The sequence below is a fragment of the Calidris pugnax genome, unplaced genomic scaffold (assembly GCF_001431845.1).
Source record: "Calidris pugnax isolate Ruff unplaced genomic scaffold, ASM143184v1 scaffold118, whole genome shotgun sequence".
NCBI classification, from domain to species: Eukaryota; Metazoa; Chordata; class Aves; order Charadriiformes; family Scolopacidae; genus Calidris; species Calidris pugnax.
In genome coordinates this window covers 5,388,216-5,415,945 of record NW_015090855.1, presented here as the reverse complement: position 1 = coordinate 5,415,945, position 27,730 = coordinate 5,388,216, and the positions used below count along the sequence as shown (strand labels likewise).

General features: G+C 66.2%; 6 protein-coding genes across 7 annotated transcripts; 3 read left to right on the top strand and 3 right to left on the bottom strand.

The window, feature by feature from the left end:
- On the bottom strand, positions 1-2,169 carry LOC106889022 (WAP four-disulfide core domain protein 3-like). Its single transcript, XM_014943665.1, has 5 exons — positions 2,144-2,169; positions 1,917-2,071; positions 1,396-1,536; positions 1,166-1,309; positions 1-132 (listed from the first exon to the last, which is right to left on the bottom strand). Exons 1-5 carry the CDS (start codon positions 2,167-2,169, stop codon positions 116-118), a joined length of 483 nt encoding a protein of 160 aa, XP_014799151.1. The 3' UTR covers positions 1-115.
- Positions 2,110-4,641, bottom strand: LOC106889053 (WAP four-disulfide core domain protein 18-like). The gene is made up of 4 exons (XM_014943703.1): positions 4,558-4,641; positions 3,518-3,658; positions 3,288-3,431; positions 2,110-2,264 (listed from the first exon to the last, which is right to left on the bottom strand). Exons 1-4 carry the CDS (start codon positions 4,622-4,624, stop codon positions 2,248-2,250), a joined length of 369 nt encoding a protein of 122 aa, XP_014799189.1. The 5' UTR covers positions 4,625-4,641; the 3' UTR covers positions 2,110-2,247.
- A 2,336-nt stretch (positions 4,642-6,977) lies between these two features.
- On the top strand, positions 6,978-13,071 carry LOC106888993 (WAP four-disulfide core domain protein 2-like). Of its 2 annotated transcripts, none has more exons than XM_014943631.1 (4): positions 6,978-7,086; positions 11,344-11,481; positions 12,613-12,765; positions 12,864-13,071. In XM_014943631.1, exons 1-3 carry the CDS (start codon positions 7,002-7,004, stop codon positions 12,762-12,764), a joined length of 375 nt encoding a protein of 124 aa, XP_014799117.1. In that variant the 5' UTR covers positions 6,978-7,001; the 3' UTR covers position 12,765; positions 12,864-13,071. The 2 variants fall into 2 exon arrangements, with proteins under 2 accessions (XP_014799117.1, XP_014799115.1); XM_014943629.1 differs by lacking the exon at positions 6,978-7,086 and adding an exon at positions 10,806-11,073.
- A 1,043-nt stretch (positions 13,072-14,114) lies between these two features.
- On the top strand, positions 14,115-16,947 carry LOC106888992 (WAP four-disulfide core domain protein 3-like). Its single transcript, XM_014943628.1, has 6 exons — positions 14,115-14,551; positions 14,697-14,837; positions 14,966-15,109; positions 15,868-16,026; positions 16,319-16,462; positions 16,637-16,947. The coding sequence occupies exons 1-6, from the start codon at positions 14,236-14,238 to the stop codon at positions 16,645-16,647; spliced, it is 915 nt and encodes a 304-aa protein (XP_014799114.1). The 5' UTR covers positions 14,115-14,235; the 3' UTR covers positions 16,648-16,947.
- Positions 16,948-17,756: 809 nt separating this feature from the next.
- On the top strand, positions 17,757-23,484 carry LOC106889021 (balbiani ring protein 3-like). The gene is made up of 14 exons (XM_014943664.1): positions 17,757-17,920; positions 19,177-19,326; positions 19,592-19,735; positions 20,001-20,141; positions 20,544-20,675; positions 20,968-21,111; positions 21,249-21,395; positions 21,596-21,745; positions 21,840-21,986; positions 22,071-22,190; positions 22,297-22,434; positions 22,750-22,884; positions 22,985-23,119; positions 23,429-23,484. Exons 1-14 carry the CDS (start codon positions 17,827-17,829, stop codon positions 23,437-23,439), a joined length of 1,788 nt encoding a protein of 595 aa, XP_014799150.1. The 5' UTR covers positions 17,757-17,826; the 3' UTR covers positions 23,440-23,484.
- A 534-nt stretch (positions 23,485-24,018) lies between these two features.
- Positions 24,019-25,376, bottom strand: SPINT4 (serine peptidase inhibitor, Kunitz type 4). The gene is made up of 4 exons (XM_014943702.1): positions 25,244-25,376; positions 24,882-25,055; positions 24,395-24,562; positions 24,019-24,313 (listed from the first exon to the last, which is right to left on the bottom strand). The coding sequence occupies exons 1-4, from the start codon at positions 25,350-25,352 to the stop codon at positions 24,297-24,299; spliced, it is 468 nt and encodes a 155-aa protein (XP_014799188.1). The 5' UTR covers positions 25,353-25,376; the 3' UTR covers positions 24,019-24,296.
- Positions 25,377-27,730: the final 2,354 nt, after the last annotated feature.

Sequence of the window (27,730 nt, the reverse complement as noted above, 5' to 3'; positions counted from 1 at the left end):
GGCAACTTTATTGCATGGGGCAGAGCACGGCAGCCAGCATCACCACAGACCCCGGCCCCCAGGCTGCCGAGCCCACGGAGGGGCCCTGTGCTCCAGCGCTGCTTCCTCCTTGGGGTCACTCCCCGTATCTCCCTGGGGGACAAAAGGTGATGGTGAGGAAGGGGGGTGCAGGCAGTCGGGGGAGGCAGCAGGGTGCTGGCACTGGGGAGCAGAGCCGGCCCCAGACTGGCTGCTGCACTCACCCCCGGTGCCTTCACCCCCTACGGCGTCTGCCCCCCAGCCCCGGGCACGGGCTGCCCCCTTGGCTCACACCCCCAGGGCTGTGGCACGGCCGGGAGCAGCAATCGTGTTCCGGTGTTGCACGGACATACAGCTGCCGTGCCAGGGAAGCCGAGCAGCTCAACCACCAACAGCCCCAACTGCCTGTGGCTCTGCTCGGAAACGAGTGTCACAACCAGGTGAGTGTCCACATGGTTCCAGCCCCCCTCTCCGCACCCATGGGTGTCACTGCGGCTCCACCAGCCTTCCCAAATGCACACCCTGTGCCAAACGTGTTTGGCAGGGATGTGGAAAGGCACATGGCAAAAGCTGGCTCTTCCACCTGCCAGCGCCTGGTCAGGTTTCCTGATTTGGTAATTGGGCTGTAAAAATTCCAATTCCTAACGCTATTGCCTGGCTCTGACCAAAGACTACGCCAGCTCCCAGCACGGACCCGCGAGTTGGTTGAAACCACCCAGCATAAACACCCGTGTGCCAGGGCGACGTGGGATGCTGCTGCTCTCCCTGCCATGACGAGGCCACACTCGCTCCTCGGGGACCGGCTGCCCATTTTCAACCAACACAGCTCTGCGCTCCCACCCTCTGCCCAGGCAGGGGTAGCCCAGTCCGGCCCAGTCTGGCCCAGTCTGGCCCAGTCCGGCTCGGTCTGGTTTGTGGCAGACCTGCTGGGCACTCCTCCACTGTCCTGAAATTGTTGGGGTTCCCCCCCCAGCCACTGTAGATGAACAGCTGGCAGGTCCCCATGGGAAGGGTTGTAGGCATAGTGACAGAAGCGTCCCCGGCACGGGTGGGAGGTGACAGATGTCACCTGAGGACATGGGACTATTGGAGGCAGCAGGACCCAGGTGGTGGCCCCAGCCAGTGGGCAGGAGCAGGGCCGTGTTACCTCTGTTGGGAGGAAGGCAGCCGAGGCCACAGCCCGTGAAGCAGCACTTGTTACGCCCGGGACAGTCGGAGTCGTCATGGCATGAGTTTCTGCAGGGGGCGAAGGTCTCCAGCACCTTTCTTCTGGGGCAGACACCTGGTTTGGCTACGGGTGGGAAAGGACACCAGCTCACAGTCAGAATCTGTGGTGGCCGTGGCCCCCCTCCCACCGAGCCCCCTGGCAGCCCTTACCTGGCTCTGGCTTCACGCATTGGACTTGGCAGCCCACGCTGCAGCACTTCATGTCGCCTGGGCATTCGCTGTCAGAGTTGCAGCGCACATCGCACGTGGTGATCAGGCCAGGTTCTGACTGCGGGCAGGAGCCCCTCTTGGCTAGAAATGGTCAGCAAGGTTAGAGCCCTACCAGCCCCTGCCCGCTCCCACCGCCCAGCCCACCCCCAAGGGTGCCCACCCCCAGGGTCCTGTGGGCAAGGAGCAACAGGTACCCCTGTCCCCCGGCACCAGGGCTGAGAGCAGGGGTGGGTGCAGGGGCCACCCATGCCAGCCCTTGTGGGTGATGCACCCCACAGGCAACGGCTGTGCTCGGAAGATCCCAGACCCAGGGCATCTCGTCCACATGCCAGGACAGGGTGTGGGGGCTGGCAGGGCTGCAGGACCCACTGCCCAAAGTGGCTGTAGCCCATCACCCCACCACCACCACCACCTTGGGGGGCAGAGCACAGGCTTGTTTTGGGAAGAAGGCACCTCCTCACCTCCTTTGGGGAGCACGCACTCCCGTCCACAGCCGGTCCTGCAGCAGAGCTCGCTGCCCGGGCAGTCATCATTTGAGGAGCAGAAGTCGTCACAGAGCCTCAGGAAGTACCTTGTGGACTCCGGGCACTGGCCAAACTCTGGGCAGCACGTGGAGCTGCTGGCACCACAGAGACGCAGTGAAGGAGACTGGGCTGCTGCAAGCCAGGCGTCCTGGCAACTTTATTGCATGGGGCAGAGCACGGCAGCCAGCATCACCACAGACCCCGGCCCCCAGGCTGCTGAGCCCACGGAGGGGCCCTGCTGTGCTCCAGCGCTGCTTCCTCCTTGGGGTCACTCCCCGTATCTCCCTGGGGGACAAAAGGTGATGGTGAGGAAGGGTGGTGCAGGCAGTCGGGGGAGGCAGCAGGGTGCTGGCACTGGGGAGCAGAGCCGGCCCCAGACTGGCTGCTGCACTCACCCCCGGTGCCTTCACCCCCTACGGCGTCTGCCCCCCAGCCCCGGGCACGGGCTGCCCCCTTGGCTCACACCCCCAGGGCTGTGGCACGGCCGGGAGCAGCAATCGTGTTCCGGTGTTGCACGGACATACAGCTGCCGTGCCAGGGAAGCCGAGCAGCTCAACCACCAACAGCCCCAACTGCCTGTGGCTCTGCTCGGAAACGAGTGTCACAACCAGGTGAGTGTCCACATGGTTCCAGCCCCCCTCTCCGCACCCATGGGTGTCACTGCGGCTCCACCAGCCTTCCCAAATGCACACCCTGTGCCAAACGTGTTTGGCAGGGATGTGGAAAGGCACATGGCAAAAGCTGGCTCTTCCACCTGCCAGCGCCTGGTCAGGTTTCCTGATTTGGTAATTGGGCTGTAAAAATTCCAATTCCTAACGCTATTGCCTGGCTCTGACCAAAGACTACGCCAGCTCCCAGCACGGACCCGCGAGTTGGTTGAAACCACCCAGCATAAACACCCGTGTGCCAGGGCGACGTGGGATGCTGCTGCTCTCCCTGCCATGACAAGGCCACACTCACTCCTCGGGGACCGGCTGCCCATTTTCAACCAACACAGCTCTGCGCTCCCACCCTCTGCCCAGGCAGGGGTAGCCCAGTCCGGCCCAGTCTGGCCCAGTCCGGCTCGGTCTGGTTTGTGGCAGACCTGCTGGGCACTCCTCCACTGTCCTGAAATTGTTGGGGTTCCCCCCCCAGCCACTGTAGATGAACAGCTGGCAGGTCCCCATGGGAAGGGTTGTAGGCATAGTGACAGAAGCGTCCCCGGCACGGGTGGGAGGTGACAGATGTCACCTGAGGACATGGGACTATTGGAGGCAGCAGGACCCGGGTGGTGGCCCCAGCCAGTGGGCAGGAGCAGGGCCGTGTTACCTCTGTTGGGAGGAAGGCAGCCGAGGCCACAGCCCGTGAAGCAGCACTTGGTACGTCCGGGACAGTCGGAGTCATCACGGCATGAGTTTGTGCAGGGGGCGAAGGTCTGCAGCACCTTTCTTCTGGGGCAGACACCTGGTTTGGCTACGGGTGGGAAAGGACACCAGCTCACAGTCAGAATCTGTGGTGGCCGTGGCCCCCCTCCCACCGAGCCCCCTGGCAGCCCTTACCTAGCACCGGCTTCATGCATCTGATGCTGCAGCCCCAGTGGCAGCACTTCATGTCGCCTGGGCATTCGCTGTCAGAGCTACAGCGCACATCGCACGTGGTGATCAGGCCAGGTTCTGACTGCGGGCAGGAGCCCCTCTTGGCTAGAAATGGTCAGCAAGGTTAGAGCCCTACCAGCCTCTGCCTGCTCCCACCACCCAGCCCACCCCCAAGGGTGCCCACCCCCAGGGTCCTGTGGGCAAGGAGCAACAGGTACCCCTGTCCCCCGGCACCAGGGCTGAGAGCAGGGGTGGGTGATGCACCCCACAGGCAACGGCTGTGCTCGGAAGATCCCAGACCCAGGGCATCTCATCCACATGCCAGGACGGGGTGTGGGGGCCGGCAGGGCTGCAGGACCCACTGCCCAAGGTGGCTGCAGCCCATCACCCCACCACCACCACCTTGGAGGGCAGAGCATAAGCTCATTCAGGGCTCCTTGGGGGGGCGAAAGGGACCCCCCCACCTCTTTGGGGGAGCCAGCATTCCCGTCCACAGCCGGTGCTGCAGCAGCGCTCGCTGCCCGGGCAGTCATCATTTGAGGAGCAGAAGTTGTCACAGGGCCTCGGGAGGAACTTGACGGGTGGGCGACACAGGTCATACCTCCCTGGGAGAACGGGCAGGGGGTTATGTTGTGCGGGCAGGGCCACCCCCAGTCTGGGAGGGGGTGGCATGGCCGGGACGTGTCCTGCCCCGGCAGCGGGGACACATCACGGTGCAGAACACCGGGGGACCCACCACCTTCAGAGCCGGCTCCACCTGGCACCTCGGAAGCTGCCGGTGGGTGAGATGGGGTGGGGGGACACCTCCCCAGGGGGGTCCAGCCCCGCCACTCAGATGGGGACTCTGCAGCAACGGGGACCGCGGGGTGTCCCGGTGGGATGTCCCAGCTCGGAGGCTGTGACATCCCCCATCAGAGGGTCTAGGGGACACCGGGGCGGTGTCGGGGAGCGGGGCAGACCTCAGAGGGCATCCCCAGCCCGGGGCTCACCTTGAAGGAGTTGACCCGAGGCCAACGGGGGGGCCGGGAGGACCAGCAGGAGCAGCAGCGGGAGGAGCATCTCAGGCTTCATGGCTCTGCATCCTCGCCGCCCGCTGCCCCTTAAATACAGCCCGGGAGCACCGGGCCCGGCCCGGGCTTGGCACAGCGCCCCACGCCGGCCCCCGCCTCCGGGCACGGGGCTCCCCAAGACCGGAGGAGCCGGTCCCCGCTCCCCATCCCGGCCCGGCCCGCTCTGACGGAGCAACAGCCTCCTCTGCCGGTCGTCACCCGGGATGCTCCGCCGGGATGGGCCCACGGAGCCCACGGAGCTGCGAGACATCGCTGGTGGGGGCACAGGGGTGGGGGCTGCGCAGCCCCAGCCAGGGCACAGCAGGGAGGGGGGGCTGCAGGCAGGGAGGGGGCTGCACAGGTTGAGGGGGGCTTGTTCCCCACGGCCAGGACACGGTGGCAGGAGGACATGCCAGGCTTCACAGCTGCTGTGTGCTTGTGGGACACGAACACCCCCTCCTTAACAGCACACAGCAACACGCAGTAACACACAAGGGGCATGTGGCAGCCAGGGGAGGAAGGGTGCGAGGCCGAAGGCCCCAGAGCAAGGAGATGCCAGCGCCAGCTGAAGGCTAGTGACTCCCGCATCTCCACATGCCACATCGGGGCAAAAGTGTCACTCAGAGGGACCCCCGTGCATATAAACTGGGGACAGGACTGCTTTCCCAGCCCTCAGTTCTCTTGCTAAAGGTTTCCTTCATTTCAGACCCAGAGTGTCTGTAGCAACAAGTGCATTTGGCCACTTGGAGCCAAGATGATGCAAACAGGAATTTCCAAGTGGGGAAATAACGCTCGTCGGGCTGTAAAACCCTGGATGAAACTGCAGAGCTCACGTCAGCCTCAGTACAAAGCCTCTTTCCAGTCAGGCCCGCCCTGTGACAAACCCCCAGGCAGGGATTGTCCTTCCCTGCACACCAGGACCCCGGCCAAGGCCTTTCTCCCCATCTCTAGCTCCAGCAGAGGACCAGCCTCTTCCACCAGCCCCTCAAAAACCCAGGTCCTGCCCCTCTCTGCCCACCACCACCACAAGCTGCCCCACTTCCTTCACTGCAGCCCTGCCAACCCCCCTGGGCTGCCTGTGCCCGATCTGCTGGCAGCACCCGCCAGTGCCCTTCACCATTTGGTGGGACATGGCGAGCTGTGCCAGCATGGCCACAACTCAGCAGTGAGCGGTGCAACGGCGCACCCCCAGTAGGGATGCACGCACCTGGCCGTGCCCCCACATCCTATGGGACGGTGAGCAGGGAGCAAAGGCCTCTCTCAGCAGAGTCTTGGGGCGCAGCAACAGCAGCACCATGGGGTTCCCATGGGCACAGAGCACACCTCCCCCTTGGCACCACCACCCTTCGCACGCTTGGCTGCGTGGGGCTCTCTGCAACCTCCCCACAATGTTAACCTTGGGCTTCCCCACCCCATCCAGAGCTGCCTCTTGCCGCTCCCGGTGCACGGCGGGGTGAAAGGCAGCCCCGGTGCTGACCCCGCTGGAGCACCCGCCTGCAGCCGGCCGACGTGACGGCACCAGCCGCCCACCTGTCCCCGCAGAGGAATGGTGCTCGGTGCACGGCGCGGGGCAGCGGGTGCGCCCAGCCTGGCACGTCGCACAGGCTTCCCACGCTCTGCTCCCCCTGAGGCCACACTCGCCCATGGGGACCCGGTCAGCTGTCACCTGCAGCTCCATGGGCAGACACAGCAGGATGCTGGCACCAGGCTGGGACTGGGGTAGGCAGGGTCTAGGGACAGACTGTCCTGCAGCTCCATTGCAAGACATTCCTGTCACGCACTGCCAGGACTCCCCAGGGCGATCATCCTCCTCCTCAGTCCTCCCTGGGTTCCTGTCCCATGGACTCATCTAATTGCTTGTCACACCTGGGCAGTGCTTGATCTCTGCAGTGTTGAGTCCCACATCTCGGTGAGGAGACCAACCACCTTCTGCTCCTCACCCACGGGTCTTCCCCAGCACCCCCAGCCCCTGCAGCCATGGGAAGAAACTCCTATTTGCACCCTTCGAGCCACTCTGGAGGTAGATGTCTTCTCCTTGTCCCTTCTGTCCCCTCTTTTCCAAGCCAGAGAGCTCCAACCCCTTCCTCTGGGCTCCCCATGGCCACTGGGGTGTCCCTGGCCCACGACCCGTGTCTCTCTTTCCCCCAGACAGGGTGCTGTTGGGTGCTGGCGTCCCCACCCTGGCTGTAGCCTGGCCACTGGGGCTGGAACGGGGCCGTGGTAAATGATTTCTCAGACAACAACATGTCGTGGGGCTGTCACTGCCTCGGGCGCAACTGTGAAACGCAACAAGAGTTTCGGTACCCGAAGGTTATGTGTGTGGTGGCCCCTCCCCGGCCCCGCGCAGATATAAACCCCCTCCGACCCGCGCTGGCCATCTGGCACCCACGGGGAGCACCATGAAGACCGCTGGCATTTTGTTCCTGGGCATCCTCGCCCTGTGTGCCCAGCTGCAGCTGGCCACTGCGGCTGCCGGGGGTATGGGTGAGTGCTTGGGGGGCACAGGGTGGCTGCGTCCCACCGGTTTTCGGGGCGCTGCAGGGCTGGTCCTGACTGGGGGTGCCACGTACGATGAATGGGTAGGACCAATCACACTGGCACAGAGCCAGGGACATCCTTGGCTCCAGGGCACCCCACAATGGGCCAGGGTGGCCCCGGCCACACACTGTCACCAAGGTGTGAGGCTCCAGCTCTGCAGCATGGAGAGGGGCCACCGCGGTCTGTGTGGCAGGCGGGGAGGGCTTGGTGGCAGCAGTAGGACATGGCAGCCCTGCCCGTGGGGTGCACTGGCCTTTGGCTGCCAGCTGGGTACACGGCTGGGTCCCAGAGGGTTCAAATTAACTCCCTGTCCCTGCACGCAGCGTGGGGACCCTGAGCTGCTGACTGCTGGGGCCCGATGTGTCCCAGAGGAAGGGGTGTCCCTCTTTATCGCTGTCCTCTCCTTTCTCTGCTCCGTGCGGGCTCCGGGGGCACCTTGCCTGGCCCAGCAACGCTCTCCTTTTAATCATTGACTGCCCTCCCACGGCAGGCAGGGAGACGTGACTCCAGCCCCTTCCCTGCTGCCATGAAGCAGCCTCGGTCACTCATGGGGCTTGGGTGCAGTCATGGGGCTTGGGTGCAGTCAGCGTGACCGGGCTCAGCAGTGGCAGGCACTGAGCTGCTGACTGCTGGGGCCCGATGTGTCCCAGAGGAAGGGGTGTCCCTCTTTATCGCTGTCCTCTCCTTTCTCTGCTCCGTGCGGGCTCCGGGGGCACCTTGCCTGGCCCAGCAACGCTCTCCTTTTAATCATTGACTGCCCTCCCACGGCAGGCAGGGAGACGTGACTCCAGCCCCTTCCCTGCTGCCATGAAGCAGCCTCGGTCACTCATGGGGCTTGGGTGCAGTCATGGGGCTTGGGTGCAGTCAGCGTGACCGGGCTCAGCAGTGGCAGGCACTGTCACCGAGGGATGCTGCAGGGAAGAGCCCTGGGGGTCAGGCTCGGGGCTGCTGATCCCACGTCCTCAGCCAGGATCCTCCCCCAGGACGTGCTTTGGCACGGGGATGGCTGCCTGCAGCTGCACAGGCAGACCCCCCGCGCTGCCCACAGTCATCCTCGGCCTCTGTCGAGGAAGTACCTGGCAGACACAGGGTGGGGACAGCAGCATCCTGAATGCCACACATTGGGGACAGGAGCCAAAGCATTTCTGTCTTCCGGAAAGTGATGCCGACTGCGTGGGCTGGAGCCCGGCTCAGCCACTGGCCAGCTGGGGCAGCTGGAGAGGGACTGAACGTGCTGGCAGCAGGGCTAGTGGATCGGGCACTTGGCAGCCAGCTGGGCATGCCAGGGCCAAGGCACAACCTTGGGCAAACCCGCCAACGCCCACACTGCTCCCCGCAGCTCTCACCTTCCTCCATGGTTTCCCCTTTGTCTCCTGCCACGAGCCCGTTTCTGGGCTCCCGCCTGCTCCCATCCTGCTGCTCCGGTGCAGCCCGGCTGCTGGCATTCACTCTCGCAGCCTCCCAGCTCCGGCTGCTCACTGTCAGCGCCAAGGTCATCCCACAGGCTGGGCCAGAGCAATTTCAGGGTCAGACCAAGGCAACAGCTCTCAAGGGCGAACGCCAGCAGAGGAGCAGCAGCTTAGTCACAACAGGGACAGCGTCTGTGTGGGCAGCGTTGGACTGGCAGCAGCATTTCTGCTCCAGGGATGCCACCACTGGGTCTAGGTGGGCTCTGTCCCTGTGCAGCAGAGGTAGGGACAGTGTGGGTCCGTCATCTCCACCCTGGAGGGCACCACCCAGCCGACGTTCACACCTCCAATGGCCACATTATCACCCTCATCTCACCCCGGCCACCGAAACAGTGTGCTCCAAGCCCTGGCACAGGGGCCACCGGGCTGCAACAGGGTTGCCTTTGTTCAGGGAGTCCCAGCACTGGCCCTGGGCTCGAAACGTCAGCCCAGCTCAGTTTCCTGAAGTGCTGTCCCCAGCGGGGACCAGCCAGCCAGCCCGAGCGTGGCCAGGTCCTGGCAGCCTCCCCGGCAGCTCCCTGTCACCCAGCCTCTGAGCATCCTAGCATGGAAGGTGCATGGATAAGGACTGTCCTGCTGTTTTCCCCGCTGCCCCAGGCCTGTCCCCTGTACCCAAGCGTTGGCTCCCGCTGCCAAAGGCAGTGAAGCACAGAGCGGCGGCTGGGCAGGCGGCTGGGCCATCCGCAGCGGCTCCTGTTACTGCATAAACACCCGTGGCGGGGAGGGAACTGCAGGCAAAGGCAAACAGTTACTGATTTACTGCCACTCCGCTCTGCGCTGCATTGTTGACTGTGGGGTTAAATTACCTGGAGACGGATCCCGGCAGAGCAGACGCTGGCTCGTGACTCAGGGCAGGGACCGTATCTCCGGCCCTGGGCACCCCTGACTCACGCAGGGCTGTGGGATGCTCCAGCCCGGAGCTGGGGCTGCCCATGGAGCCTCTGCCAGTGACAAGGGCACATCATCACCGGGGACAGGGCAGGTCTCACTGTCCTCCCTGTGCAGGAGAGGCTCAGCCTGTGGCTGTGCCCCGGATGGGGCCCAAGGAGCTGGGATGCTCTGGGATTGCCTCCCAGCAGAGGGGTCCAGCCCATGACCCGGTCGGGCATCACCGGCACCACACAGAGGGACCGGCATCGTGATGGCAGCCAAACGACCCACAGCATTGAGCCCCAACTGGGAGCCACAAGCAAAGGAGCTGGCGTCCTCAGGTTGTCCTGCCGGAGTGCTGGGATGCTCCCCTCCTGCCAGCAGCCCCGAGGAATTAAAGTCATCACCGACAGCACCTGCGGAGGAGACAGGAACTGGCTGAGCAGCAAACGCTGATGTGAGCAGGGCCACCACACGGGGTGACCAGGGCTGCTCAGCTGGCTGGGCCTACCCAAACAAACCCCAGCTCGATGCTGCCAGGCGCCGCGAAGCATCCCGGCCAGCCCGAGGGCAGCACATGTGCCACGGGAGGGGTATCCCGATAGCTGCCAGGCCGAGGGGGTATGGGGGTCCCATGGCCCCCCATTACCACCATGCCCTGCAGCACCGGGCGCGCAGCCAGAGCACACCAGCAGCTCGCTTCCCGCCAGCCACTCGCCCAACCGGCGCTGCCGGCTGGTCCAGGCCACGTCCCCGGGGCTGTTGGAGGCTGAGAGGAGGAGAGGGGCCATGGGATGAGGCTGCAGTCAGGCAGAAGGAGCTCCCGAAGCTGCAGGGGAGGCACAGGGGAACCCCGGGGCGGGCGCCTGCCCAGAGGCACAGGCTGCCTGGAGGGCCCTTCAGCCGAGGAACGAGAGCTGGAGGAGGACAAGAGGCTGGAGCAGGAGCTGGGCGAGCTGTAGCTGCCACTGAGCCACAGGCCCAAGCCACGCCGCTGGCTTATCCTGGCCTCTGGCTATCAGTGGCCCAGGCTGGGGGGCTCCAACTGAGCTGCGACCGTGGCCGAGGCGGTGGTGGGGATGGATCCTGCCATGTCCCCGGTGCCACCGGTGGTACCAGCTGCATCCCCACGGCCTCCGGTGGCTGAGCCTCACATGGGACCATGGCAGCCCTACGCCCTGGCTGCCCAAGGGGACGGAGACAGTCGGGGTCCAGTGTGCAGCCCACGGGGGGCCAGGGGCCGGTGGCTCCCGGTGGCTGTTCCTGCCGGGCAAGTTTTCGGCATGGCCGGCCGGTCTCCTCGAGGCTCCCCCCTTCCTGGTCGGCAGCCAGCAGCGGCAGATACCTGATACTCGGGTTGTGCAAGCACGAAGGGGGAGCCTGGCCCTGCCCGGCCCTTGGGAGCCACCCGGAAGGCCGAGCCCTCTCCCGCCCGCCGGCCCCACCTGGAGAAGAGCTTAAAGGCCGGCCGGGCGGCCCCGTAGGCGCAGCACCAGCACCCACACCATGCCCGCGGCCCGCAGCGTGCTCGTCCTGGCGGGGCTCCTGGCTCTCTGGGCAGAGCTGCCTCCAGCATCCGCCCAGAATGTCACCAGTGAGTATGAACGCACGGCTCGGCACGGCTGGGCTCGGCTCGGCACGCCCCGGGCGAGCAGCCAGCATCCCTCCCAGCCCCAGGGCCTGCTGGGGTTGGGGGCCGGGGCCGAGAGCCAGCCGGCACCCGGCGCCGTTGGGCTCAGCAGCATCCCTGGACCCAGCCCTTGGGACCGGAGGCAGCATCTCCTGCCTGGGGACGGCAGCCCTTGCCCTGCTGCAGGGCCAGCAGCCCCGGCGCCCGCCCACGCCCTCCGCCTTTGCCTTGCAGCCAAAGCCGGCGTGTGCCCGGACCCAGAGACGACGGAAGCAGTCAACTGCACGGTGGGGTGCCAGTCCGATGGCGACTGCGAAAGCACCCTCAAGTGCTGCCCGGCGGCCTGCGGCAAGGCCTGCCAGAAGCCCGACGGTAACGCTCCCTCTTGCTCCTGGCCCCGTTGCCCAGAGCCGGCCCCGCTGCTGCAAGCTGACAGCCCGTCCCAGCCGGTGGCACCGCTGCTCTGGGGTGCGGTAGCGGCCATGGGCCTGGGCACCCCTTGCATGTCCGGCTCCAGGGCGGTTATCGGGGGCTGTGTGGGGAGCCCAGCAGGGGGGGCAGGGTGTGCTCCTGTGGGGTGGCCTCCCAGCATGGTGCACCCTCCACCCAGGCTTGCCGGGGGCCGCACTCACCCCTTCCTCCTCCTGGCAAAACAGGGGTTGAGCAGGCACCTCCAAAAGATGCTGTGGTGGGTGCAGAGGGCAGGGGTCTGTGCTGCCCTTGCTGCCCGCTCAGCCTCGTCACGAGCAGCCACAAGCCTGGGACACAGGCTCTGTCCTGCCTCCTGACCCTGCGTCTGGGATGAGTCTCCCAACGGCGTCATCCCTGGCCCTGTGCTGGACACGGCCCCACAGCCACTCAGCCGAGTACGGTCCCCGTGACGGTCCTGCCAGAGAGCAGCCTGGACAGGCAGGCACAGGATTTGGGATCTCCAGCCACAAACACGTGGATGTGAACCTGAGGCTCCAGTACCTCCATCGCTGCCTGCAAGGACAGAGGTGGCCTGGCTGTGCCACAGCAGAGGACAACGTGGTGCAAAGCTGGGAGCCCAACACTGGCGGCAGGCAGCAGCATGCAGCGGGATGGCAGGGCAGGGACCCCATGCAACTGGGGCAGAGGCTGTCTGGGGGACATACGTCCCTCGCCTGGGCATGAGTGCATGGCTGGGGTGTCTGTAGCAGGTGTGGGGGAAAGCCACAGCTGCCATCGGGGCTGCGTGTCACAGCTGCGCATCCTGTCACAGCCACACACCCCTGAGCAAGAGGGGACCATGGGGGACCACCACATCATGTGGCCTCCCTGACATGTCCCCATCGTGTCAGGCCGGCAAGAGTGCCAACAGGCAGAGCTGCGGGATGGGGGAGCTGCCAGCTGGCAAAGGGATCTCTCCTCCATGGCAACCAGGGGTCAGGGCCATGCCCAGGGCTCTGGGAGCTGCAGGGCTGGCCCTGTCCCTCGTGCCAGGGCCAGTGTGTCTCAGGCTGTGTCCCTTTGCCTTTGCAGAGAAGCCCGGCACCTGCCCGCCCGTCAGCCCGGGGATCCCCATGCTGGGCGTCTGCACAAACCAGTGCAAGACGGACTCCAACTGCTCCGGGAACCAGAAGTGCTGCAGGAACGGCTGCGGCAAGGTCTCCTGTGTGACGCCTCTCCACTGAGGTCAGTTGGGCACCCACCTTGAGCCCAGGGAGCCCACGGTACCCACGGCATGGCACTGATGTGCCTGTCCCACTCACGGCCCTCTGCTCCCTTTGCAGGCGCAGCCGCCTCCTGCCAGCCCGTCCTCAGGGAAGCTGCTGCCTGATGCGAGTCCCACACGCCCAGACCCCGGCCCCGCACCGTCCCCCCCCGGCCCGGCCACACTCCTGGCTCAGAGCCTTCATCCTCAGCTTCCTCTCCGGGGTCCCCTGCTCGGGGTGCGCCACAGCCCCCCGCACTCTCACCAATAAAGCAGCCTCTCCCTGCCGCGTTTGTGGCCGTCTCTCCATCCCGCTGCGCTTCCAGCCCAGCAGCCGCTCTGCCCGCTCCCGGGCACTGGTGCCATTTCTGGGGCCACCTGGCTGCACACAAGTGCCAGCGCTGACTGGCTGCACCATGTCTCTAAGGGCCCTCAGCCTGTGCCCCTGCCCAGGGCTGCCCCACAGCCCGGGCTGCCCCATGGCCCCACATGCTGGGGCTCCTCCACCGGTGTGCAGACGTGCTCCGATTGGGGCCATGGCAGTGCTGCCACATCCGTGTCCCACTGAAGCTGCTCTCTGCAATGGCTGGGGGACAGGGAGGCTGCCAGAGCGTGCCAATGCTCGAGCATTGCCCAAACCTCCTCCTGGCATACTTGCTCCCAGCCCAGTAGTGGCACGTAGCCCATGGCAGGAGCCTAAAGGAGACCCTTTAGGGGCCCTTGCCCCCTCCTTCCCCTGTCTGTCCAGAGCTGGGCCATGCTCCTGCTCTCCCTGGCACCTCCTGCTCCCCCCAGGGCTCCTGGTGCCCTGGCCCTCCCACATCCGCCCCACTCCTGCTCCAGCCCCAGAGAAAGCAGTCCCACATCCCTTCAAGGGGCTGGCACCCCCAGAGCCCCTGCCTTTGGCAGGGGAGAGGGCAGAGCCCTCCCATGGGGCAGAATGAACCCCACACGCTACCCAGCACGGCCCCATGCCCAGTGCCCGGTGCTCGGGGCTGGTTCCCCCTCTCCCTGCAGTGTAGTGCACCCCAGCTCAGCTCTCTGCAGCAGCTCCATGTGTGCCGGGAGGTGACCGGTGACGCTCCCTGGGCAGGACCAGGTGGATGCTGAGGACCGGGGACATGACACTGCTTCCCTGTGTCCCATCCCTGCTCGCCATTGGGGACAGCAGGCAGTGGGACTCTGGGAGCGCTGCCCGTCCCCCCAGCCCGACTCCTCGCGGGTCACCGGTGACCTGGAAAGGGCACACTATGGAGGATGTGTCAGCCATGGGCCACAAGCCCAACGCAGCCCCGGGAGTCTCCCCCGAGCTGGATTGTTCGTGCCCAGCACTCCCACGGTCTCGATTGAGTGCTGCCGTGGGAAGGAGCAGCTCGGCTGGGCTGGTCCCTGCCCCAGCAGGGTTTAAATCCCAGCTGGGGGACCCAGCAGCACAGCCCTCTGACAGCAGCATGATGCCGGGCGAGCACACCCTCCTCCTGCTGCTTCTGGTGCTGTTTGTGGAGCTGCTGCCCACCCTGGCCCAGCAGCACCACACTGGGAAGCAGGGCACTGTTCCTGCCGTCACCCCGGCACCACAGCGGGCCCCACGGAGACACTGGCCCTCTGCCATCCTGCCTGCCCCCCGAAAAGCGGGAGAGTGCCCAGCAGTGGGGAGCGGGTCCCCGCACCCCCCCAGGCTGTACTGCATCTCCGATCACGGCTGTCCCGGCGCCGAGAAGTGCTGCCAGAGCGGGCAGATCAGGACGTGCCTCCTCCCCACCACAGGTACCACCAGCCCTCCTCGAGACATGCCAGCGTGGGGACAGGGTGACGGGTGGGATGCAGGCAGGGGTCGGTACCCATGTCGGGTGCCCACAGTGCAAGCCCCTCTCCCTGGGCATGTGGCTGCACTGAGCATCTCCCTCTGCAGAGAGCCCGGGCTACTGCCCCCGTGCTGGCAGCCTTGGTGGGGAGAGCTGCGGGAAGAGCTGCCACAACGACACGTCATGCAGCCCTGGGGAGAAGTGCTGCACCCACGACTGCTGCGCCCGCTGCATGCGTGCCGAGCCAGGTAAGGCAGCCTGGCTGTCCCCACGCCAGGCTGGAGCTGCCAGCCCCCTGTCCCTCTGGGGGGGAGACATGGGTGCCGTGGTGCCAAGCCAGCTCCACGCTGAGCTCCGAGCCTCCCGTCCCCTCCAGCCAAAGCTGGACTCTGCCCGCGGAAGCACGCCCGGAGGATCCCTGCTGCCTGCCCCAACCGCTGCACCGACGACCGGGACTGCCCCGGGAACCGCAAGTGCTGCTTCTCCGGCTGCGGGTTGTCCTGCATCCCCCCAGACACAGGTACAGCCCCCCCAGCCCTCCTCCCCCGGGCCGGGCTCATCAAACCTGCATTCCCCTGCCCAAGCGGGTACGCCCCTGGCACTGCTCACAGCTGCCCCATGGCCACCCCACAGCTGCCCCACATCCACCCTGCAGCCACGCCAATGGGGGCACGGATCCTCCTCCCCTGCAAAGCCCGGCGTGTGCCTGGCCGTGCTGCTGGACAAGCCCCAGAGGCCATGCCTGGCCGAGTGTGCAGTTGGTGGCAACTGTCCAGGCCCTGGAGAGCATGTCCTGCTGGCTGTGGCTCCCGGTGCCAGGCACCCACCCCATGCACAGCCCCAGGCCCCTCCTGAGCCCCCACGCAGGATCAGGCCCTTGGGGTGTTGCAGGAAGGGCTCACCGTGCCCAGCTCCTCCATGTCGGGTGGGCGATGGCCCCGAGCAGGCGAGGGGCTGCACCCCATCCTGACACCCCAGTCCTGCACCCCCTTCCTGACACCCCCATCCTGCGCCCCACTGGGGCTGGGTGCTGGTGGGGAGAGTGGCCAGGGTTGTCCCTCACCGCTCCAGCTGCCAGCTGGCATCCCACGTGTGGCTGTGACTGGTCTCACTGGGTCAGACTGGTGTGGGTGTGAGGCTGGTGGCTGAGGGTGGTGCTGGGCTCTGGGAGGGAGGATGGGGGTCAGGATGGGGGACAGGATGGAGACCGAGGCCATGCCAGGGGCAGGGCTGGGGGAAGCAGGATTCCGGCACAGCTATTGTCCCCGTTGTCCCCAGGGAGCCGCCGTGCCGCAGGGAAGCCTGGCGCGTGCCCTGTGGTGCTGCGGGGCTCCGTGGGACCCTGCCTGGAGCTGTGTGACACCGATGGCGACTGCCCCGGGGCTGCGAAGTGCTGCACCACCAGCTGCGGCCACGTCTGCAAACCACCCACCGAGGGTAAAGCCACCTGTGGAGCCAAGACTCCCCCCACGTCCTCACCTTGCCCCATCCCAGGCTGAGCCCCCCCAGCCAGGGTTGTCACCCCCTTGGCTGTACCCACCCTCCCCAGAGATTGCCCCTCACTGCGATGCTCCTGGGGGGCGATGGGGGTGCAGAGACCCAGCTGCTGTCCCTATGGGGCAGGAACTGGGTGACGGGCTCACCCACTGCAGCAGTTCCCCCACCCTAGAGGGGTGTCCTGTCTGCAGGGGGTGAGCTCCTCACCCCTCCCTGTCTCCGCATGTGTCAGCACGGCCTGGGCTCTGTCCCCCTGTGAACAACGGTGACCGGGCATCCGAGTGCCTCCTCCTGTGCCTGCAGGACAAGGATTGTCCCCCCGGCCAGAAGTGCTGCCTGCGGGACTGCGGTCGGGCGTGCGTCCCCCCACTGCGGGGTAAGGCCCCCCCAGCCTCCCACCTCCTGGGTCCCAGCAGCCCCATGCAGGTCTTGCCCTTGCAGCAGGTCCAGCCTGGAGGGGACAAGGGGGAGGCTTGTGTCCCCCGTGCCCTCCCATCCCTTGGGGTGGGAGCGCTCATCCTGCACTGACCACCTCATCCATCTCTTCCAGGCACAGCCTAGCCCTGGCCAGGGAGAGCTGCGCTGGGAGATGCCATTTTGGGTCTGCCCCCACCCTCCTGCCATCGCACCCCCTTGGGTGAGCAGGACCCCTGCACCCATCCCTGCGCCGGACCCTCTGCACCGCCAGCGAGAGGGCACCAGTACAGCTCTGATGGGTCCTCCCTGAGGTCCAGAGCATCCCCAGCTCCTTCCAGCCATGCCACTGGGGGCTGCTCACTGCCCGTACCACCCCGTGCCAGGCCAAGGCTCCTGACAGCCTGGGCGTGGAGGCAAACCCCTGCATCCCCGTCACCCCCTGAAACAGAATAAACCGGCACGTGACTGCCTTCTCCTCTGGCTCTCCATCCTTCTGCTCTGCTGTGAGTTCCCAGGAGGTGCAGGCAGCCCCGGGCTGTGCACAGGCAGGGAGGTGCAGGCAGGCATCCAGCAGCCCTCCCTGCAGGCAGGTGCTGCCCTGGGGCAGGGAGAGGTTCCCATTTCCATGTGGGTGCCCTCCAGCTACCATCTCCCCATGGTGAATGTCCCAATGTCCCCTTGGCAGTTGTGGATGGGAACACAGAAACCAGTTCCCTCAGATTCCTTGCACCAAGGAAGGGCTCATTTGCATCCTGAAAGTGTGAAAGCCTAGTTGGAAAAGCAATCATGGGAAGGGGGCAGGGAGCAGCTCCCACGTGCCAGGGGACACAGCAGGACCTGCTCACTCCCCAGTCCCAGCCCAGCCCCATCATCGTGCTGGGACACCTCTCCCACCTGATGGTGCCAGGAAGCACCATGGTGGCAAAGCCCCTCCAGCAGCTCCCAGGGGTGGGGTCCATCCACAGCTCACACCCCAAGGGGGACAGGGACAAGCAGAGCTGGATGGAAACCCAGGCAGGGGCTTGCAGCCGGTTGGGGCTGTGTGCCACAGGGGCCGGCACCCGTCTGACCCCAGTTGCCCTCCCCAGCCCAGTGGGTCACCCTGACCCAAAAGCGGACCGGAGATAAGCGGGATGGCTGGCGGGGCACCAGCAGGTTCTGGGAACTGCCCCTCCTCCTGCTCCTCCTGCCCGTGGCACAGCCAGCCTTGCCACGGCTGGCAGCCCGGCTGCAGCTGCCCCGGCACCCTCATCACCCCTTGCCACAGCCTTTAAACACAGCCCCAGCTCGGCTCCGGACACGCACAACGTTCCCGGCAGCACCATGAAGCCAGGGCTGTTCCTCCTCCTGGGGTTCCTCATCCTCAGGGCAGAGCTGGGGGCTGCATCGGAGGAGGAAGGTGGGGAGGAGGAAGGTGGTGAGTACCAGCAGGCAAACCCGGCAGCTGCTGGGCACGGGCATCCTGGGGCCAGCTCCTTACCCCCCACCCACCCTGTGCCCCTGCCATGTCCCCTCTGTCCCTGCCTGGCACACGCTGGCAGGGACGGTGTCCTTCCCAGCTGCAATGCCTGCCCCGCGGCCCCGCTGTCTCAGGGAGCCTGTGTACCCTGCACCCCCACATGCACCCCGGGCACCTCCCTCCCAGCCTCCTGGGGCACCCCGGCACCAGCACTGGCAGACCTGGGTTTGGGCTGCCTGTGCCCGCAGAGCCCAGCACGGAGGGGGGGTCTCTGGGTAGGCTGGGGCTGTGCAGCAAAGGTAGGAACAAGGAGGGGGCTGTCAGGGACTGGCAGGGGCTGGGCAGGGGACCAGGGATGCATGGACCGACCACAGGAATGGACCCAAACCCCAACAGAGGGTCTTGGGCTGTGGGTACCACTTCCTGGGCACAGACCCCTGCTGCCAGGACCACCCCCCCCGCCGGGGGTGCAATGCCGGGGGTGGCTGTGCCCAGCTGCAGCTGCTCTGCCCCGAGACAACAGCCGGGTTTTCTCTTTGTTTTAACCAAACAGCTGCTGTTTGGAGTGAAACCTCCCGGCAGCATCTCTGTTTGCAGCCCAAACAGCGCGACCCTGCCAGGAGCCAGCAAAGGGTGTTTGCAGAAACTGCTGCTCCCTTGGCATCTCCCACCTGGGTGGGCAGGAGCGGGGCACAGGTGCCAGCTCCAGCTGGAACTCACCTGTGCCAAAGGCAGGGCTGTCCTGATTTTCCCAGCATGGCCAAGATGAGGTGCCAGGAGGATGAGGAGGAGGCAGAAGAGGAGCAGGAGGCAGTGGCGAGGAGCGTGCTGGCTGCTTGCACTGAGGAGCCACGGGGCAGCAGGATGCTCAGGGATGGATCCTGACCTCCAGCCAGTGCTGCCTCAGTGCTGGCTTCTCCCTGGCAGGGCCAGTGACATTCCTTGTGGCACTTGCTGCCTTGGGAGGGCACACACAGCCCCGTGCTGTGCCATGCTGTGCCATCCCAGTCTTGGTGTAGGGGTATGGCAGCCCTGGGGCTGTGCCACAGGGAAGGCTCCAGCCCTGCTCCATGGCACTCTCTCTCCTGCCGTGGCACCAGAGCTGTGCTCCCCTCTCCGGTCCCCTGTCCCCTTCAGTGGGGACCCACATTCCGCTCCCCAGGGGACGGAGCTTTGCCACCCGGTGCTGCCCTGACACCTCTGTCCTGGCACAGGGGATCAGCAGAAGCCAGGGAGGTGCCCGCGGGACTTCACTCGCTGCCTGCAGCTAGAGCCCCCCCTCTGTGCCAACGACTCCAGCTGCCCCGGATGGCAAAAGTGCTGCCCCCGGGAGTGCCGGCTCCGCTGCACCCCCCCAGCAGAAGGTACGGCACCGCGGCATGGCCACCAGCACCACCTCCATCCTGGGGCAGCCCCCATCCCTGTCCCCATCCTTGTGCCATCCCCATTGCCACAGAGAAGCTCTCCATGGGCTGCTGGCAGCCTCCTGCCCGCAGCTCCTGAGGCTGGGATGGGGCACGTGGAGGGGTTGGGAGATGGGGGGACCAGCCTGGGTGGGTTTCCCAGCACTGCCCCGGGACACCGCTGGTGCAGCCTCATCTCTCGGCCCCACACCGCTCGGTGTTGCAGAGAAACCCGGTGCCTGCCCAGCGGTGGCCCCCGAGGGGCTCTTTTACCCCTGCTCCTTCCCCTGCCTGGAGAACAAGGACTGCCTGGGACGGCAGAAGTGCTGCCCGCTGGGCTGTGGCCTTGCCTGCCTGGAGCCGGTGCAGGGTAAGGACTCCATCGGGGCCAGCGGGACAGCCAGGGTCACCACAGGTCCCCTCCCTGCCCTGGATATTGGCCACCTCCCCACCTCCTGTGGTGGCCACGCGCCACTCCCCATACACCAGCAGCTCCTGGTGGCTCCCAGTGAACCCCAGCACCGGGACGTGGGCTCTGGGTGTGCATGGCCACGGCGAGGGGCTGGGGAGCACGAGGGGCGGGCAGGGCAGCTGGTCAGGGATGCTGAAGCCTCGTATCTGCTCTGCTTTGCCAGACAAACCCAAACCCAGGCAGTGCCCCGCGGTACAGCCGGGGCCATGCCGGGAGCGATGCCGAGGTGACAGCGACTGCCCCAACGCGCAGAAATGCTGCAACAGCAGCTGTGGCCACCAGTGCGTGCCAGCAGCCCCAGCCGGTGAGACAGGAACGGGACGGGCAGCGCGGGCAGGGCTGTGGCTTGGGACCAGGGGTGATGCCATGGGTCCATGACCACCCCGAGGCACAGAGCCGTGGCACAGCGGGGGTCCCTCACCCTGTGCTCACTGGGGTGGGCTCTCTCAGGGCTGGCAAAAGAGCCACTGCCTGTCCCCAGCCTCTTGTTGCTGTCCCCCGTGCATTGCTGGGACACCTGTACAGGGGGACACGGTGCTCGGGGCTGTGGTGTCGCTGGGGCATTACCCATGACAAGCAGAGAAGGGTGAGAGACTGGGCACTGGGGTGGGGAGGGGACAGCGAGGACACCCTCCAGCGAGGCCACCGTCCCACTGTCACCTCCTCCCTGCTGACACCGCCGGCCGGGCCCCGCTCCGTGGCACAGAGGACACCAACCATGTCCCAGCCACCCCACAGCCACCCCACCAGCAGAGATGCCATCAGGACCAGGACTGTCCCCCATCCGAGGTGTGCTGTCACCAGCAGTGCAGCCGGGGGTGCCATGCACACAGCCAAGGTGAGGGGGGGCAGGAGAACCCCGGCCACCTTGGGGTCCCTGCTGCTGAGCTGGGGCTCAGTGGGGAGAGCGGGGCTGGGTGGGAGCCCAGGATTGATGGAAGGGACAGATGTGTCCCTGTCCCCGCTGCTGGGGACAGAGCCGTGCTGTAACACAAGGTGTGCCCGGGGCCGTGGTGCCAAGGGGGCTGTGGTGCGAGGGGGCTGCACAACCCATGGGGCAGCTGGGCTGTGGTGTGTGTCCATGCAGCCATCCCGGGGGCACCACAGCCACCCAGTGCCATGTCCCACAGGCAAGGCTGGCTTCTGCCCGACCCGCGCCGGGCTGTTCCCCAGCTATGACTGCAGAGCCTGGTGCCAGCGCGATGCTGAGTGCCCCGGCGAGGAGAAGTGCTGCCTGCGTGGCTGCGACTACGTCTGCCTGCCCCCATCCCGAGGTGCGAGCCCCTCAGCCCCACACCGGGCAGAGTGGGGAAGCAGTGGGCAGGGGGTCCCTCCCAGCTCTGGGGGTGTGGGTCTGGGCAGGGGAGACCTGCTGTCATCCCCTCCAGCCCCACTGCCTCCTGTCCCCCAGAGAAGCCAGGCATCTGTCCCTTGGTCGAGGAGGCACTGAGCACCGCGGCCCCGTGTGGCACCACCTGCGCTGGGGACTGGCAGTGCCCAGGGGCTGAGAAGTGCTGCAGGACCAGATGTGGCTACGTGTGCTCGGCCCCCGAACAAGGTGAGGGGACAGTCACCGGGATGGATGTGCTGCCCGCTGCTGGGCACACTGGCAAACCTCCCTCAGGGCTGGATGTGGGGCAGTGCTGCTGCAGGGCAGGCACCTGGACCTGCTGGGGTGCAGCCGTCAGGCTGGATGGTGCCCACAGCTCTGGGGGGGTGCTTGCCCCTGCCCCCGCTGCCCCTTCCCGCCCCTCTCAGACAAACCCGGCCAGTGCCCGAGGGTGAGGATGCGACAGACACCGGAGCTGTGCTCGGAGGAGGACTCCTGCACCCACGACAGGGACTGTCCCCGCCAGGAGAAGTGCTGCTTCTCTGGCTGCGCCATGCGCTGCACCCGCCCTGCCCAAGGTGAGCGTGGGCAACCTGGCCACCGACAAAGGCCAATGGCACCCAAGTGGGGCTGGGACCCCACACCCTTCTCCCGGGTGCCCTCCTCCCACAGATCACCCCGGGGAGTGCCCCCGGGCAGAGCCGTGCTGGGACCCCCGGCGCAGGCACAGGAACCGGTGCCTGGATGACAGCGTCTGCCGGCGAGAGGAGAAGTGCTGTGACACCGGCTGCGGCTGGGACTGCATGGCCGTGCCCAGAGGTACCAGGGGCAGGTCCTCGGGAGGGACCCATCCAGCAGCCCCCCAGGGCAGCCAGGTGACAGCGGGTCACTGTGCCCCTGCAGAGAGCCAGGACAGGGCTGGCAGCCGGTGCACAGAGGAGTGCGAGGCCGACTCACAGTGTCCCCAAGGACAGAGGTGCACGAGCACCGGCTGCGGCCGCACCTGCATGGCCATCCCTGGAGGTGAGAGCTAGCCAGGCCTGCAGGGAGCCATGCAGGGCCACCCTGGGGTGCCCCCATGGTGGGGTGCTCCCAGCGGGGTGCCCCCAGCCGAGTGTTTGCCTTGCAGGCAGAGTGGGAGTGTGCCCCATCCCCAGGGAAGGGGGGACGTGCCTGGACCTCTGCAGTTTCGACGAGGAGTGTCCCTGGGGCCACAAGTGCTGCAGCAACGGCTGCGGCCATGTCTGCATGCCAGCCTCCCTGCAAGGTCAGACCCTTGCTCCGGGGTGCGGGTCTCCCCACCTGGCAGAACCCAGTGGGGACAGAGCCCAAAGGTCCCCCTGGCACTGACCCCATGGGGGCATCCTAGCCTTCCCTCCCTAACGAGGACCCCACACCACCATGGAGTGCCATGCCGGGGGCTGCCGAGGCGGCTGTGCCCATGGGGTCCTGCCCCTCCTGGCTCCCGGGGACATGGTGTGCCCTGTCCTTCTTTCCCTGCCTCCCCCTCTTCCCATGCAAGCGATGAGCACGCACGGCCTCAGCTCAGAGCCGCCGTGTGACGGTCCTCTCCTGCCCGTAGAGCGCGATGCCGCGGTTGTGCCATGGCACGGTGCCACGCGGTGCCGGGAGGAGTGTGAGGCCGACTCACAGTGTCCCTGGGGACAGAGGTGCACCCGCACCGGCTGCGGCCGCGTCTGCACGGACACCCCCGGAGGTGAGACACAGCTCAGCCAGCCAGGACCCAGACATTGCCCCCGGGGAGCCATGGGGTGCCCCAAGTCGGGTTGCCCACAGCGGGGTGCTCTTCCTTGCAGGCAGAGAGGGAGCATGCCCCATCCCCAGAGGCCGTGGGACGTGCCTGGACCTGTGCAGCCTCGATGAGGAGTGTCCCTGGGGACACAAGTGCTGTAGCAATGGCTGCGGCCACGTCTGCACGCGGGTGCCTGGTGGTAAGGGGGGCCAGGGCCACTGAGCTGGGGCCAGCAGCAGGGCTGGCACCGGGGCACGTGGGGTGCCAGCCAGACCTGTGTGAGGGGCACTGCCCTCAGCATCCTCCGGCATCACTGCAGGGCTGGCTCCTGCTGCCGCCCCATCGCTCTGCTCCAGGCAGAGAGACACCTCCAGGGCAAGGGGACCTGAAGGGACATGGAGTGGGATGAAGCTCTTGCCAGAACCGGCCGTGCTTGGCTGCAAACGTGGCCACCGGTCCCTCACCCCCACAGCCTCAGGGCTCCCTAAAAGCATGTCCTCCTTTTCAGACGCTGTGTGATGGGAGAGCAGCTCCTCCGTGTCAGGAAAACACCTTCATTAGGGGACATGGGGTGGTCACCAGCCCCAGCTGGCCTTTCCCTTCCCCACCACCTCCAGCAATAAAGCACGTGTGTGGCCACCTCCAGCCGACCCCCAAGTCTCAGCAGTGCCAGGCTGGCCCCACCAAGCCCCGGGATGGCCCCTTGTGCTCTGGCAGCAGCCCCAGCATCACCCATGGCTTGTTGGGGAATGGGTGGTCCCACCAGGGCTGGGGTCAGTGCCACGGGGCCAGCAAAGTGGTGCAGACACAGACCCGCAAGCTGTGGGATGGGCACCACCCCTGGCATCCATCGAGGCGGGGGCCTCCGTTAGGAGGGGAGTGACCTCCGTTAGGTCACTTTAGCTCCCAACCAGGTCACGTTGGCAGCTTGAGGGCAGAGTTGGGGCTGGGAGCTCATCCAGAGACAGTGGGAGCTGTGGGGCAGTGGCCAGGGCACCCATCGCCCTGTCCCAGCAAGGGATGGGCACTGCCTGCTCCTGCCCACACAGGCAGGAAGGACAAGACCCAGACGTGCTCATCCAAGGACCTGTCCTTGTATTGAAGTGTCACAGTCCCAGGGGAGTGTCGGGCTCCTCCGGCTGGGCACCACGGCGCAGGAGGGCACAGCCATGTCACTGCGGGCGCACGTCCCTGCCCTCGGGCTGGCGAGCATCCCCAGGCGAGCCACAGCCACTGGCACGGCCACCCCGGCAGCAGCACTTGTTGCCACCATCCCCATGAGGAACATCTCCCCGTGGGGACAGGGATGGCGGCCACCAGCAGCAGCTTCCCCAGGCAGGGGCCATGCAGAGGCTGCCACACTCCCCAGGTGGGTGCTACCGGGCACCTGGAACTGAGAGATGGGGGGTCAGGAGCGGGGCCGGGCTGGACATCACTGAGGGTGGCACGTGGCACACGGCACATGGCTAGTTACCGACGTGGGAGCAGGCCTGGAAGCACTCGCCCTTGGTCTCGAAGTTGTTCCTGTTGCCGCCGCAGCCGCCGTAGATGAACTCCTCGCACTGCTGGCTGGAGGCGTTGAAGAAGAAGCGGCGGAAGAGAGCTTTGCAGCTGCCGCAGACGGAGGGCAGGTAGCAGAAATCTGTGTGGTCCAAGAGGGACTGGCTGAGCCAGGGACAGGATGGGGACACCACCGGGCTCGGCACTCCCAGGGCCCTCGGAAAAGTCTGCCCAGCTCCGGTCCCCTCTCACCACCCAACCTTTCCCTGCCAGCCAGTTCTGTGCCCGCCTGCCCCACAGCCCCACGCTCCAGCAACCCAAGTGCTGCCCCGCTACGCCCTGGGGTCTGCAGAACCTGGCAGAGCTCAGGGGCACCCCAGGGAGCCCCCTTTCTTTGGCTCACCCCTGTGCTCCCCATGCCACCCCTCCAGAGCCCCACCGGCGTGGCACCGAGCCCTTACCCAGCACTGGCTCCTGGCACGTGTAGCCGCATTTGCTGGGGCAGCACTTGGTGGCACCGGGGCAACTGGCATCACCAGTGCAGCGGGAGCAGGAGATGTCCCTGCGGCAGGCGACGCAGTCGTTGTCCAGCGGGTTCTCCACCTCGGCGATGTGGTAGCAGTACCCGGGCTTCACTGCGGGACACAGTGGCCAGGACGTTGGGGAGGGCTATAGAGCAGGGGGGCTGAGCAGCCCCCCAACTCCCCAGGGCTGGATCTCGATCGCCCCACATCCCCATTCCCCCGTGGATGCCCGGCACCCCTCAGAGCAGTGGGGAGCACCGGGTGGCAGCGGCACCCGGAGCATCCCTGTCCCCACTTACCCAATCCCGGCTCCTCTCTTCCAGCCGTGTGTGGGGCCGGGCCAGACCGTGCGGCGAGGGGGAGCAGGGCTGCCAGGAGGAGGAGGAGGCGGCCGGACGGCAGCTCCATGGTGCCCTGGGCAGCCAGGTCTGCATCCCGGGCGCGGCGGGCTGGGATTTAAGGTGCGCCGGTGGGGCGGAGGGAGCGGGGCTGGCTCCCCAGCCCAGATAATTCCTGCCATGCGGGTAACGAGCCGCACCCAGGCAGGGCCCGGCCTCCCCAGCGGCATCCCGGCCACAGCCCTCGAGCCGGGGGGACCGGTAGGACGGGACGGCTGCCCCAGCGTGGCCCTTGATGAGCCCAGCCGGGTGGCAGCAGCATGCCCGGGCTTGGTTGGAGGCACCATCGGTGCCCACCCGCAGCCCCTTGGGGACAAAGCAGGAGATGGGGATGGGCAAGGGGAGGTCTGTGTTGGCCTCTCCACTGATGGTGAACGTGGCAATGCTGTGCCAGGCCATGGAAAGCCACCAGCTCTGGCACAGCCATCAGACAGGGAAGGGTCTGAGGCACCACACAACATGGCACTGCTCTCCCTGCGGTGCAGGTCCTCCAGGAAAGGCTGCTCAAGGGTCATGTATGGGACGGGTCCCTTCTTCCCTTTCTCCCACGCTCCCTCCCAGTTGATGGAGAACATCCCAGGCAGGACAGTCCCACATGTGGGGCTGAGCCTGTGGGTACCACCTTGCCTGCTGAGGAAGGAAGGTCCGGCAGGATGGTGATGCTCCTGTCCTTTCCCACCCTGCAGGAACCATTGATCCTTTGCCACCCACTTCATCACCCTCTCTCAGTTTGGGGCCATCCCCATCACCCACTCCCCTCCTGGGGGGCTGCCTGCACAGAGCCATGCCCTGTCCCCCCTGGCAGCCCCTTGCTCCTGGCAGCGGATCGGGGTCCGGTGGCTGCATTGTGCCGGTGTGGCTGGCAGCCCCTGGGGACGGGACATGGCTCACAGCCTGCCCCACACACAGCCCGGGGTCAGACCCACAGCAGCGCAGGGCTCCCGGCGCTGGGCCAGGCAGCAGGCAGGTGGCCTCATCCCGCCGGCAGCTGTGGGCGGGCGTGGGGTGAAACCTGCCAAAAGGAGGGAGAAACAGATTAAGCTGTTCTAATTCAGCAGGAATAATTGTCTTCCTAATTACTGCCGTAATTACTGTCCCACGGGGGAAGTGGAGGGCGAGGAAAGCTCCGCGGGGAGAGGCCAGGAAAGTTGGACCCGGGCTGGGGTTTGGAGGGAGATGCCATGACCCCCCTGTGCTCCACCACAGCCCCGCTGAAGCCCCAGGACAGAGTGTCCTGGCACGGGACATGGTGATGTGGCAAAGGGGCAGGAGAGAGCAGGAGGGACATGCTGGTGGCAATTGGGGGGCAGAGGGTCATGGTGGGCGCTGGGAAGAGGACCCCTCCATGGGCACTGCGGTGGTCCCAGAGCCATGACCTCAGTGTATCTCCCACAACCTTGAGCTGCCTGAGACATCCCTGGTGGCCCAGAGGCTCCCAGCCCTACAGGAGGGAAGGACCATGGCACCAAAATCCACCGGGGCTACATTTTTCCTGCTATCTCTCCGCAGTATCTCAGCCACCCGGGTGATCACTGTAACGACTGACGTCTCTTCCAGAGCAGCCCCTGCTGTCCCTGCACCGGTGGGGATGCCATGGGAAAGCCAGGAGGACACTACAGAGGACACAGGAGCCAGTCCCAGGGGTGCTGGGGTTTGGGGTATCACAGGGGACGAAGCGGGGGCTGCTTCCAGGCAGATGTTGGGTTGCACACAGCAGAAATCATGCTCCACGGGGGACCTGTGTTGGTGACCCCTGCCCTGCCACCGCGGCCACCGTGGAGGAAATAGTGACTGGGGCAGCCCGGCCCAGGGAGCAGCCAGGAATGTGGCACCTCCCAGGGCGGGCACCCAGTGGGGACAGGGACAGAGACGGCACTGTGCCACCAGAATGGTGGCATGGCCATCCTGGGACCAGGGTGCATGGCAGGAGAGGTGCTGGAGGACCGAAGGGGCAGAGCAGGTCCCCCCCAGTCCCAGCTGGCCCCACATGGAGCCCACCGATCAGTTGAGAATGATGCTCCCCGGGGGTGACACGAGCCAGGCACTGTCCCTTCTGCCCACCCAGGGACAGGGACAGCTACTACATGGAGCAGGGACACTCCAGTACAGTGGAGCCAGCTCTCCCCACTGCTCCTCTTCTCGCAGTTCCACGTGCTCCCGGGATGGGTCATCCCACCTGCGTGTCACCTCCGTCCCTCACACAGGGGACACACCGATGGGAGAGGGTCCCCACACAGCCAGCTGCCGGCACACACAGGCACGCAGGGTTTAGGTGGCACAGGCAGCCATGGACTGTACACACACCCACCCCTGCACACAGACACGGAGCATGGGCCGCACACGCGCACACGTGTCCACACCTGGCCGGCTTGGCTTGCACGTGCACAC

Excerpts from the sequence above, each read along its gene's own strand:
- LOC106889022 (XM_014943665.1), bottom strand. The coding sequence starts at position 2,169 with ATGCTGGCTGCCGTGCTCTGCCCCAT. Across the intron at positions 2,072-2,143 it reads GCTGCCGTGCTCTGCCCCAT|CTCCACGTGCTGCCCAGAGT; the intron begins GCAATAAAGTTG and ends TGGTGCCAGCAG. Across the intron at positions 1,310-1,395 it reads ATGCGTGAAGCCAGAGCCAG|CCAAACCAGGTGTCTGCCCC; the intron begins GTAAGGGCTGCC and ends TCCCACCCGTAG.
- LOC106889053 (XM_014943703.1), bottom strand. The coding sequence starts at position 4,624 with ATGAAGCCTGAGATGCTCCTCCCGCTGCTGCTCCTGCTGGTCCTCCCG. Across the intron at positions 3,659-4,557 it reads GGCCCCCCCGTTGGCCTCGG|CCAAGAGGGGCTCCTGCCCG; the intron begins GTCAACTCCTTC and ends GACCATTTCTAG. Across the intron at positions 3,432-3,517 it reads ATGCATGAAGCCGGTGCTAG|CCAAACCAGGTGTCTGCCCC; the intron begins GTAAGGGCTGCC and ends TCCCACCCGTAG.
- LOC106888993 (XM_014943629.1), top strand. The coding sequence starts at position 10,986 with ATGCCCGCGGCCCGCAGCGTGCTCGTCCTGGCGGGGCTCCTGGCTCTC. Across the intron at positions 11,074-11,343 it reads ATCCGCCCAGAATGTCACCA|CCAAAGCCGGCGTGTGCCCG; the intron begins GTGAGTATGAAC and ends TTTGCCTTGCAG. Across the intron at positions 11,482-12,612 it reads GGCCTGCCAGAAGCCCGACG|AGAAGCCCGGCACCTGCCCG; the intron begins GTAACGCTCCCT and ends TTGCCTTTGCAG.
- LOC106888992 (XM_014943628.1), top strand. The coding sequence starts at position 14,236 with ATGATGCCGGGCGAGCACACCCTCCTCCTGCTGCTTCTGGTGCTGTTT. Across the intron at positions 14,838-14,965 it reads CTGCATGCGTGCCGAGCCAG|CCAAAGCTGGACTCTGCCCG; the intron begins GTAAGGCAGCCT and ends CGTCCCCTCCAG. Across the intron at positions 16,027-16,318 it reads CTGCAAACCACCCACCGAGG|CACGGCCTGGGCTCTGTCCC; the intron begins GTAAAGCCACCT and ends CGCATGTGTCAG.
- LOC106889021 (XM_014943664.1), top strand. The coding sequence starts at position 17,827 with ATGAAGCCAGGGCTGTTCCTCCTCCTGGGGTTCCTCATCCTCAGGGCA. Across the intron at positions 22,191-22,296 it reads CTGCATGGCCATCCCTGGAG|GCAGAGTGGGAGTGTGCCCC; the intron begins GTGAGAGCTAGC and ends TTTGCCTTGCAG. Across the intron at positions 22,435-22,749 it reads CATGCCAGCCTCCCTGCAAG|AGCGCGATGCCGCGGTTGTG; the intron begins GTCAGACCCTTG and ends TCCTGCCCGTAG.
- SPINT4 (XM_014943702.1), bottom strand. The coding sequence starts at position 25,352 with ATGGAGCTGCCGTCCGGCCGCCTCCTCCTCCTCCTGGCAGCCCTGCTC. Across the intron at positions 25,056-25,243 it reads AAGAGAGGAGCCGGGATTGG|TGAAGCCCGGGTACTGCTAC; the intron begins GTAAGTGGGGAC and ends TGTGTCCCGCAG. Across the intron at positions 24,563-24,881 it reads GTGCCAGGAGCCAGTGCTGG|ATTTCTGCTACCTGCCCTCC; the intron begins GTAAGGGCTCGG and ends TGGACCACACAG.